Genomic DNA, 12,383 nt, shown 5'->3' on the forward strand with positions numbered 1-12,383 from the left:
CTTTGACCAGGCTACGATGTCATGTGATGACGTTATCATGCGACGTTACCATGCGTCACTACGACGTCACAAATATTGGCGCTGTGACGTCATTATGACGTCGTATGGTAACACCATCACGCGACGATTATTTTTGCTTCACTCGCGTTGACGCCGCCGACGGGAGACGCCGGTCAGTTTTCACATTTGATAAGGAATAATAATAATAATAATAATAATAATAATAATAATAATAATAATAATAATAATAATAATAATAATAATAATAATATCTCGGGTTCAACGTCCCAAAACCACGATATGATTGTGAGAGACGCCATAGTGGAGGGCTCCGGAAATTTCGACCACTTGGAGTTCTTTAACGCGCTCCTAAATCTAAGCACACGGGCCTCACACATTTTCGCCTCCATTTGATGAGGCATCTAAGGCCTTAAAATAAAAAAAAAATGTCGTGAGTTGGAGAAGAGTTGACAGGAACAGCGCAAGTGATTCCGCCAGGACGACGTCTGTGGCGCAGTCGACCGGCCGTGCTAATCCTGGCAAAGATGAGGAAAAAAAAGTCTTCGGCTGCGGCTGGTCTACGGCTTCTCGGTGCTGTGTACGAGGCGGCGATAAGAGTGAGGAAAACGGCACCGCACTCGGAGACGCACGCTGGAACGCGGGCAAGACAGGCACGCTGCTATACCGGAAAGATTTAGCATGTTCAAAAGGTCAGTGGGGTGCCTGGCCGACGCGTCGAGACGTTATTTATGGCTCCGTGCACTATGCAAGTATGGTTTTGGCTGCCAACCGATGCTGTTTGCGAAGTCCACTTGCCAGAAGATGCGTGCAGTCAACGGGGAAAGGACACATTGCACTCGGATCGATTCTTTCGAGAGAGAGAGAACAAAACCTTTTTAATGAAAACCAATGGTTTCCTCGATTGTGGGAGGCGACGACGGTTAGTCGGCCAGGAGCCCCTGCTCCTGGCGGCTGCCTTCGATTCACGTGTACAGGGATATATATTTATTTTATTGATACGATGGCGCTCAAATAAAGCATTAGTCAAACTTACTGTACAGCTCTTGAATGCTTCCTAGCCCTTGAATGGTTCGAACATACAAAATGCAGTGTTCAAAATCGCAGTTCCCTCAGTAACACCGGAACTCAAAACATACGTAGCAGGGGCGTAGCCAAGGGGGGGGGGGGGGTTGGGGGGGTTCAAACCCCCCCCCGAAATTTTTCAGTTTTGCTTGTGTATATATACACTCACACATACAAACGCACGCACGAACATGCATAAAGTATGGTTGAACCCCCCCCCCCCCGAAAAAAATTTCTGGCTACGCCCCTGATACGTAGTACATGCAGCATTAATACAATATGCAAGTGAAATATAGCACGAATACACCGCAGAAGAGATTTGAATAATACAAAGGATGATGTCACAAAACAAACAAAAAAAAAACATCCTGTCATCCTAATGACGAGGCACATAGCGAAGCAAAGCACTGATTGTGTTGTGGCAACCGTTACGCACTTTGAGAAAGAGAGAGAAAGAGAGAGAGATAGCAGCTCTGTTTCAGAATACAGGTATTTTTTTGCCTGTGCAGATGGCACTGACCTGTTAGACTGTGCATAGAGAGGGTGGAAAGGGCTAAAGGATTCCCGAGGAGGGTGAGAAACAGGAAAATAAGAGTGACTAACGAGCGAGTAACTTGATAAGGATATTTACATGTGAGATTATAGGTGAGTCCTGGCTCTCACACGTCATGCAGAAAACGTTCGTTGATGTCTTTTGTGGAAGACGTATTAAAGGGTTTTCAAATAAGGGCCCCGAAAGTTTGGGGCCCCAAACCAGGATGTGCGGGCTGGCTTTGGGTCACGCATGAGCCACGTGTTTTAGAATTCGGTCTCACGCTTAATGTTCGCGCGTTGGGCCTGCAGCGCCACAGCGGCCAGAAAGGCAAGATATGATGGATAATAGTTAAAAGCTGTTACAGGAATTGCCTTCGGTACACGTGTTCTTTAACATTGTTATTTGAAAGGTGTAATAGTAAAGCATTCACTGGTAATCACCATCGATTCTGTGGGTCCGCATTAGGTTCCGTCATCAGCCAAGGCAATCCAACTTCGATTCACCACGCGCGTTAAAGCCTACGAACTCTCAAATCGACAACCGATTTTGAAGAAACATGGGCTGTTTTTCAGCCGATCTTTGCTGAATGCGTGACATGGGAAAACCCGATAGCCTATACCAGCATTTATTATTCATAACGTCATCAGTTGTTCGAAAATCGGGCCAGTTTGACATTGGCCGAGAGCCGTCGCGTCAATGGGCGCCGCCATGTTTGTGACGCATAGCTTTTGGGGCATCCGCGCTGAATTCGAAAAGTAGTGGGCCCGGCGCGAAACCCAAACGCTGCTCATGTTTTGTCTCTCGCGCATGCGAGGTGGCTCCGACGCCATTTATTTGAGGCAGGGTTCCCTCTTATCGGACAACCCTGCGCGTGCCTGCCTGTGTCGCATTGCCTTGTCGGGATCCTTTCAAGAGTCCCACGAGACAGATTTATCTTTAAATATTATTGCCATTCTCTGTCAATAAAGGCGCGAAACTACACGGCAGACACGAGCGGTTGTCTGTTTGGTTGGATGGTGAAGCATGTGTTATTGAAGCCCATACATTTTGACTCACGCCAGCCGCTAAATTCTCCATGGCCAACATGTATCGAAACTTCGTTTTCGGCGCGGTTAGAGACCTTCCGACGGTCACGCCACCTATCATCAGTAGACTTCACTGCGTAACATCTCAATTTCGTTTTCTTCCTAACTCAGGAAAAAACAAATGTCAATAAATGAACGAAAATCTCGCCCGGCTCAGAATACGCAGTATTTTAAATAAAGAGTCATTTTCCTTTTCGGTTCTATATGAGCTATTGAAACACTTTTGTAGGCGTATATACATGAGCACTTTCTCTTGTCGCTGGCAGGTGTCGCTTCTGAACATCCCTCCATCCATCCATCTCCTCTACCTCCTTCGTAGTTATGCACAAGCATGTCTCAAGTTTGAAATGGAGATTCTGAGCTAGTACGACCGGTAAAATGGTAAAAGCTTAGCAGGGTAAGCGGTTGCGGGGTTCATAATCTTGAGGTCGATCTTTGCTGTCGCCATCGGAACTCGCGGATTATTGCAGAAAAGCTGCCTTACATGACATTTGAATCGGCGCTGGAGGACTATATGACTGTATGAAACGACTATAGAACGCACCATATAGCTATATACCTGCGTGCTGTGTTTCTTACCTTCGATAATGGCCGCCGGTTTTCACTTGTACACTTTATTTTTTGTACTCTAGCGTCAACAGAACGGGCCACCAGAAATTGAGACCCAACACGATGAGAGCGCCAGAAAATAATAATAATGAACAACACGGCGAAGTGTTCCGACTGACGTTTTGCTCGCATGCATTGTTTCTCTTCCACGCAGAACCTTCAAAGAATGAAACTACATAAATGTATATAGACTGTGCACACACTGACGCCAATATGGGTTTTTGCGTCATTCCTTAATTTTATTCCAGGAAGTTTAAACGCATTTGATTAAATCATGATTGAGAGCATAAGAACGACACGGGTGGGTTGAAAACTTGTCTTCTTAGCACTAACTGCGTCTGCATAGCTGTTGCGTAGAATGATTTAAATCGTGCCTGCTACGTAACATGTGTTTGGCTTCGAGGTGTACCTTCAATTGCTGATTTAAGGAGTGTGAACATGCTTACCTATTCACACCGTAATTTAGATGCTGCCATATACGATCAATTCTTTGTTTATAATTTTATCCAGCACTGGAACTCGAGTCCCTGCTTCTCAGTATAGGGCTGATATATTGTAGGCATGCGACTACGCCATACGAGTAATGCATTCGCTCTTTTAATGTACTCCTTGTAAGATTAATTTATTTTTATGTTTTCACAGTCGACGCTCTAGCTCTGCGTCTCAACACTAGCACAGCGCTTACGCCCCGTACTGCTTTCAGAATGGCACTCCTGCTACAGAAATCTCAGATTATGTCTCAGAAGCTTGCTACTGGATTAACGTATGTGCGAAAAAGCTTGAAACAGTTTCAGAGCAATGCATTGTTAATGTCACAAGCTTCAGTGCTGTCGATATAACAGACATCTCTATTATGCATAGTGGACGCCGCGGAGCGGCGTTCCTAAGTACCTTCACCAAGAGACAGACTTTGGTCGTTGTGAGCAGAATTATTTCTCTAATTATTATTAAAACTCAGTAACGCTATCTGTCAGGACCAACGGCGATCGCCCAAGAGCATATTCAGTGTTGAGCAGGTAAATGTACGTACGTATTTGTCCTGCGCGCTGCGTTTCACTGCAGCGCACACCTCTCCTTCGTGGCGCCATCCCGTGGGTAGAGAAAGAACCTTATAGACATTGACATATGTCCTTCAAAGGCCCTTCAGTGAGTGCGGTCACTTCGGGGCGAAAGATAGAGCTCCTCGATGACAAACGCTGGTCGATAACACTCGGAATGTCTGCGACTACGATTAGCTTCACTGCACCTCGGCGCTATACGCAGAAAGGCCCGGAGATAGCCCTTCGAGCAACCTAGCAGGATGTTCCAGCTTATAATGACACCAACGTCCCGCGGACTGCCCTTGCTGTTGAAATGCAAGGCGAAAGTTGTCCGTTATTCTTATTTGCTACTATCGCGGGAATTTTCCTCCCACTACGAACTAACATAAAATCGCTTTTGGTTGTTTCTACGAGAACTACAAATGGCAACCAGATGGATTAGCCCCGTTCGAACGTCCGCTGCTTTAGTTCTCGCCTCTCTACCTGTTCATTTTCACTTTTGATCTGGTCCCATCCTACTCTATTAAAACACATTTTTTCCGGGCATATAAAGTTAATACTGTTTCATACTGATCGTTCAAAAAGTCGCAGGCTTCTTACTAACGACCATTGTTATATAGCTATCCGGTAACGCAGACGAGAGCAAAACGTCCGCAACCAGTAAACTCTATAAAAACCACTCTTAAAACACTGCAAAGTATGCTATCACATGTGTCCGTCGGGAACAACAGCATGGTATGCCCCTTTACCTTCGACCACGTATGCAATTGAGAGACGCGGCCTGATGGCTTGAATTGGCCGGGACGACGAAATCCGGAAAACACTGTTAGCAACCTTGCATATAGCACGCTTTCCTTTGACGGCACACCCATTCACTTAACAATACGTCTCTCATCAACACCACACTAAAAAAAAAAAAAAGAAGAACACTCCCGCCTGCGTAGTTTCTGGGCAGTATAGAGCGACGTCCCTGCGGGCAAATTTCTCATTTTTGGTCCATGAGCTTCCGCCTGTCCGACTTGATTCCGACATCCAATTCCTCGGCATAGTGGTCGACAAACTCTTTCATATGTCCCGGTTCGACGTTCTTGCTGATCTGGTAGAAGATGAACCAGTCGGCAGTGCCGATCTTCTCCACGATTTCTCGAAGGTTCTCCGATTGGACGTTGCGGTTTCGGCTGTACATGATGTTAAAGCGTACGGCGCTGGACACGATGGTAACCATTCTGTAGATGAGAAAGAGGCCCGTGATGATGGACAGGATTATGAACCAGAACCAGAGGAACACGTAGATCTTCTCGTTGATTATGTTGATCGGGAGGACGCAGACGGCGTCGTGCTTCTGCAGGTCTCCGGAGGTACCGAACATGTGGAAGGTACACTTGGTCATTCGCGGGAATACCTTGATCATCGGGTCGTAGCGGGCCTCCCAGTGCCACTCGGTGAATTCGATGACGCGCGCTCCGTAGGTGGAGAACTCTCCGCCTAGGAACTTGTCCATGACGAAGATCTGAGCCACGACGTTAACGAAGTAGAGCATTTCGGTGAAGACGAACCCAAAGAAGTAGCCTCCGTGGAAGCCACGGTTGGTAACCAGGTAGTCGACGACCATGCCTCGGGCTTTCTCCAGGGTTGCTTTGTCTTGCATGGGAGACGACAGCTGCTCCGTGAGGCTCTGAATACGACGGCCCTCGATGGTCTTCCAGAGGTAGCGAGGCACATAGAAGAACAGTGCTTGCAGCATGAGCACGAAGCACACCCACTGGTAGTAGCCGTGGTACACTTTGGGATCGCCTTCGGTGTGAGGGGCCACTCCCGGATAGGGCACATCGTCGCCCAGTTTTCCGTGCCACGCCGTGGGCACACTGAAGGTTTTGTGTATCCAGCAGTAGGTGTCTAACAAGTTCCCAGGCACCGAGTCTTTGCTGATGCAGTCGATCGGATCGCCCACGTATTGCTTGCCAGTAACGAGTATGCTGAACGCCAGTAGCACTCCCACGGACGCCTTGTGGTGAAGGCGACACATGAGGTTGTCGGTGATGACATACTTGGTGGTGAAGTAGGACTTGAGCGAGCCGAGCAGATCCATGGCGTCAGCCTCCGAGCCCCGCCGGCGAGGGAAAGGCACTGAGGTCCAGGTGCCCGCTACGCTGTTAACGCTATCTCGTACCGAGTCGACGACATAATCCTTATCGCCCGAACAGGCAGGGCGCTGTTGAGCTGTTGTACGACAGATAGCGCGACGAGCGCGACAACCTCATTGAGTTTCTAATCTTTGTGCGCAGCCCAGGAAGGCCATGTAGCGTTGCCAGGAACTTCGGCAAACCTGATATATCAACCTGATATATCATCGGCAACGCTGACTGATACCTTGCGGCAGCCGTAGGGACAACGCCCAAACGATGAAAGCAGCAATCGATGAAAGCCCACGTGATCATCTTCCAGTAGGAAAGAAGTTTGCAGAATAACATAATGAACGTGTCCCTGAGAGAAGCAATAAAAAAAAGAAACAAAAGGCAGGAAATTCCTGGAAAGTTAACCAAACAGCCCTCCATTTGCAGACCTTGCATGGGTAAATGGGGTGAGGGATTGGGAGAAATAGAAATAGAAAGAGGAAAAAGCACAAACAGACCGAGAGTTTCAGCTGGACAGCAGAGAGAGAGCGCACTGTAATGCGGAATGGTAGGGAGGTTACCCGGAAAATAATTATCCGGCATGCTACCCGGCACTGGGGAAGGGGTAAGGGAGACAGGAAAGTAAGGAAGGCACGCAAGGTTGATATATCAGGCATATCTGGACAGTGTAATAGACACTAGTGTATATATATATATATATATATATATATATATATATATATATATATATATATATATATATATATGCGCCATCGCAGGTCCGTTCATTTGTCAAAACTCATATAGCTCGCGTAAACCTCTCGGTTGATGGTGAGAGTGGCTATGCATTCAAGACCTTCGTCCCTAAAGACAAGACCTTCTGGATAGATGAGAGAGCTCCGGAGAGGAGGAGGAGGAGGAAAGAAAGAAAGGCGAGGTAGGAAGGTCAACCAGGCGCACGTCCGGCTTGCTATCCAACGCTGGGAGAAGGGGATTAAGGGATTCAAGATATAAAGGTGGGTAGAAGTGGTGAGGATACGGAAACTTCGCGTGAGCTTAACCTGCTTCCCCTGCACGTCGAAAAAAGATTGACTCTTAACAAAAGGCAGAGTACAGTAGGCTACAGTAGGCACCATGACCCGTCTACTACTGTCATTTAGTAATTAGGTCGGGCATGTGTCAACCTCGGCAGTCTGCAAGATTTCACCTATGATCCTTTTCCTATCGCCAATGAAACTGGCTCAATTTCTGCCACTGCTCGGAAGCTGGCGCCACATCATATATACCAATTCATAGCGTGGTTATACTCCTTAGGCCATTTTATAACGTGATCATTACCAGATGGTCGTGTTAAATCACCTGTGATGTAACGCTCCGCAATTTGAAGCATGCAGAAAACCGCGGTATGAATTTCTGTTTTTCGTTCTGCCTGTCACCTTCCAGCGCAGATGTCCAGACGCACCTTCGGTGATAACAGTACTTTTATTTTTTTCAGCAGAGCAACGTAGTGCCCAAAACCCTCACTTAGGACTAATGTTGCCCTCACTTTTATGGTCACGCGCAATGCTTAATAGTAGGTTGCATCATTCCGCGTGGCCACGCCGCGCTACGTAAACATCTTCTGCGCCGTTTTCCTTTCAGACCCAAAAGGAAGGTAGTTACAACCACGGACGTTACATCGATATGTCGCGAAGGGCCACTACGCCTAATGTGGCGTGGCTCTTCGGCGGCCGGCGCCGCAAGGTCGGCGCGAGGCGAATACTGACTCGCATCTGCCGCACGCCACTTTATATCCCTCTTGCAGAGAGCTCTCGCATGGCACCGTCACGCAATGCATAGCAGCGCATGCACTCTCCGAGAAGGCGTTCGCCCTGGGGGACGCCTGACCGCCACGGGAACTTCGGGTCTATCGGTGGTCGACGTTTTCGTGTTTGTTTGATCGCGTAGCGGAGGGGAACGCTTCACGCAATGTTACGCGTTTTGTTTGGCCTTCCTCAATAACGGAACGGACAGACACGCAGTTTGTGCCTCCTATATAGGCTTGTCCGGTGCAATCTTCGCGCGCCGCCATGTTGCACGGCGCTTCTTCGCCGAGTCCTCGGGCATCTCACTCATTGTTCGCCGTGAAGATGCTACGCGGTGCTCTTGCTGTTGAGTGTCTGTTTGCTTGTTTGCATGCGGTGTAATCGAGCAGGCAACAAGTTGTTTTGGTGAGTGTGAGTGCGTGTGTGTGGAGGGGGGGGGGGGGCTTTGTGCGAGCGTCAGGTTTCTGTCGGCGCACCAACGGCGGCGGTGACCTCCGTGATGCTTGGAGGAAAAATGAAGAGAGAGGAGAGGGACCGGAGGTGGGCGACCGCAGCCAATTTTGCAACGCGCCGTCGACGCTTCCTGGGTGGCTTCTCTCTTGGAGGCCCTGCCGTGTATTGGGCCGGTACACGATGCCGTCTGAAGGGAGGCTGAGAATGCGTGTGCGTGTGTGTGTTCGAGAGAGAAAGAGAGAGCCAAGAAAATATTGTCGCGTGCTGTGAAGAACGCCTTCCTCCTTCCCTTTCGTCTCTCCTTAATAGCTATGTTTTCCTGTTCGCGCGAAGAACTTTACACTATATTTAAATAAGATGCCTTAAGTTTATTTGCATGTGCATACTGCTGCTACCTGTATTCCTTGGTGTTTGATATGTGTCTTTATCTTTGTTTTTCAGTCGAAGCTCTACCACTACCTCCCATGCTGAACGTTAGGTTTGTAGACTCGTGAAGTTGCTCTTCGGCAGCTTTTATCTACAACCCCTCCACCTGTCTTGTAGGATGGGAAATAAGATTGAATAGAATTGAGTTAACTACAACGCTTGTAAGCTCGGTTGTGGTGGCAGCACCTACCGCGTGCACGCTTTCCTCTTCCAGACACGCTACAAACGATATATACCGCGGTGCGGTCTCAACTGTATACAACGGACTCGACGGCTCGTCTGCGTTGCGCTCTGTCCACGGTGCCTGCGTAACGCTACGGCATCAGCAGCAGCAGCAGCAGCCGCACTACATACGAGAGCTCGTATTTCCCGAGCAGCGCCCATCGATACTGTAAACGCTCCCGGCGGAGCGGCGCCGCGAGAGACGCAACAAAACGAACCCGGCAATGCGCGCTGCAGCCGCTGTTTAGAGCGTCGGTAATTCCCTGTACACCGAGCGTGCGCGTGTGCTTCTGCCGCATCGTGTGCGGCCGGCTTGCTTCCTGCGCGCGAGACGGGTGCATAGGCGTCGGCCGTCCCACTGACCCCGTTCGTAAAAAACACCCGGCCCCCTGCATAGGACCGCATACCTGTTGGTTGGCTGGAGGAACCGGGGGTGGTCGTTGAAAGCGCCCGAGTTTTTGACAGTGATTAACTCTTAGGAGTTGGTGCTTTGCGAACTAATCTATGCGGACAAAGAATACCGCGGCGGTGACTTATTGTATCTCGTGTTTTGCTGCAATGAGCGCCGTCAAGTGTTCGATTTTCCGTCTGCATGTACAGCTGCATTCTCACGAGAGCGGTATGCTCTGCCAAAGTCCATCCGTGTATGCCTCTCTTTGAATGACACATCAATAAACTTTCAGGGACTCAGGTAATATAAAACAATTGCGATACTATACTATACTATACTATACTATACTATACTATACTATACTATACTATACTATACTATACTATACTATACTATACTATACTATACTATACTATACTATACTATACTATAGGGGTTACTGTCTGCCTCCTAAACATGTAATGAACCTGCTACTTCAAACGCGAATATTTAGTTCCTAAATAGACCTCAAAATTTATGTGGACAAAGAAAAAAATATGTTCCCAACTTAACAGGTTCGCAGCAACACTAACACCCTTATCGTATCCGTGTTAATGTATCGATCATAGAGTTCTATTGTTCAACCTGTGATACTTCTCTTTCCCTTCCTTCTCCACTTTCTCTCTTATTTATAAGGCAGATAACGCAAGATACGAGTATGGTGAGCGCACTACAGTGAACCTGCGATTTTGGTTCAGCAGCGTTGTCACGGCGTTCGTATGAATATTTCTGCGACTGATGCATTGATAAAATTCATTTCAATCGAAGGAAAGTCCGCAAGTTCATCATAATAATGTCTCGTCCTTTCGGGTTGCCTGCCTATATTTCTGTAGCTTTTGAGTGATTTCAACTGCTCCGTGCCCCAGGCACTCCGAGCCTGCTACAAGGCTGCAGAGGCGCGGTGATGAGGGAACCATCGCTCATCAGTATTACGTGCCACGGCCTAATTTGTGTACACAGAGGCCTCATTCTTCGCTCTCGGGACCAATGGTTGCGCTATAACAGCAGCACCTTTTATCAGACCGTGTAAGCGTTACTGCAGTTCTACCGGCCGTGGATGGAATACCTAAACACTTCCTCTGCTTACTATTTCTTTTTTCTCTTGCTCTCCTCCTCCGGTCTTTCATTCTTCCTTCACACCACCCCTCTCCCGATGTAGTGTGCAGACCGGAAACTCGCATCTCATTAACCTTTCTTCCTTTCTCCTGATTGGTTCGCTCTGTTGACCTTATATATTCTCTCTCAGTCAATGGGGGTGGGGGGGGGGGCAAAATTAAAAGTCAACCAAGGTTTTTGTGTGAGAAACGCAACATGCGTGTTTAATTATGAATTGTTGTGATTAAATATTGTAAGTCTTCGTGGTGCTTATTGATGCATTAATTATCGTAATATAATAAGCGACTGGATCTATTACTATTCTGTAATAATAACGAATTGCAATTAATTAGTTACGCAATTACGCAATTGAGTTTCTACGTTTTATTTTCGCTGTGTGTGGGATAATGCTGCAATTGCAGTTCGCGATGCTATTTGGATGTTATTAACTCGGACTTGTGCTCTGTTCTTTACACATGGATAGCTGCGGCGATACTGAGGTTAGAAGCACGTCTGATGCATAAATAGCTAAATAAATAAATACAGTGATTCCACTCCTGCGCCAACTGCGCCAAAGTGCGCCAAATTGTATTTACTGCGCCATCCTGATAATATCGACGAAATTTGCGCCAAACTGCGCCAAAGTCTCGGGTTTGGAGGCGTCTATCACCGGCAATCGCACCGCCGGCGCGTCAGAACATGTGCAGCTCGATCTTGGGGCTGCCAATAAAGTCGCAATCATGGACCAAGAATTATTCCGCTGAATAAATAGCGCTCGCGCGTGCGTTCCGAGTAAGCCACGATGCCATGCACGGTGCCGACGCAGCTTCTGTTCTGCAAGTCGGCTCGACAGCAAAACGCGCTCTCCGCAGAGGCTCGTGACGTCTAGGCCTATCGGTAGCGAAAAAGTGCGACGGCGATTCATCGGCGGACGTCGTCTGTTCCAGAAACGCTGCTGATAGCTCGTTTCAAGCGTCGCGCGGCACGTAAGGAAAGCAGTGTTCAGTAATAACTACATGAGTGCCGCTAAAATGTCTGTCACTTCTGTTTCCGGACATCGCGGAATGAAATCTGGGATCGCTCGCAGTAGATATAAGGGACAATATCGAATTTTCCTTGCTTCGCGTTTATGGAAAGAGCACGCGAACGGTGGAAACGCGTCGACACTTTTCCTCAGATATACTTTATCCATGGATCTTCATCCAGAACAGCTTTTTCGTAATTCCTTCCGCCAGCACGTCCGAGTTTGTAATCACTCTGCGGTAAATACCCCCTAAAAGGCCCTGCCGTTTCGAGCTCACGTGCTAGGGTTCCAATTCGAATTTTTTTGCTTGCTTTTTCAAAAATGTCATCTCATTAGTAAAATCATATCTCCTGGTCGGAGCAGCCGCAAATGCGCAGCTCTCAGTAGCGGGCCCGTCGCTGACGGCCCACAGTGAAGCGGCTACGCCATGTTACACGTCCGCCCCTCGCTTTCGGGGGTCAA

The 12,383-nt window shown here is 48.0% G+C and overlaps 1 protein-coding gene across 1 annotated transcript; it reads right to left on the reverse strand.

Moving 5' to 3' along the window:
- Window positions 1-5,146: 5,146 nt before the first annotated feature.
- LOC119395964 (innexin inx2) lies at window positions 5,147-6,508 on the reverse strand. The gene has a single exon (XM_037662991.2). It carries the CDS (start codon window positions 6,439-6,441, stop codon window positions 5,338-5,340), a length of 1,104 nt encoding a protein of 367 aa, XP_037518919.1. The 5' UTR covers window positions 6,442-6,508; the 3' UTR covers window positions 5,147-5,337.
- Window positions 6,509-12,383: the final 5,875 nt, after the last annotated feature.

Source organism: Rhipicephalus sanguineus, chromosome 6 (assembly GCF_013339695.2).
Source record: "Rhipicephalus sanguineus isolate Rsan-2018 chromosome 6, BIME_Rsan_1.4, whole genome shotgun sequence".
Taxonomy (NCBI): domain Eukaryota; kingdom Metazoa; phylum Arthropoda; class Arachnida; order Ixodida; family Ixodidae; genus Rhipicephalus; species Rhipicephalus sanguineus.

Bases quoted from the DNA above. Each gene is read 5' to 3' on its own strand.
- LOC119395964 (XM_037662991.2), bottom strand. From the start codon at position 6,441: ATGGATCTGCTCGGCTCGCTCAAGTCCTACTTCACCACCAAGTATGTC.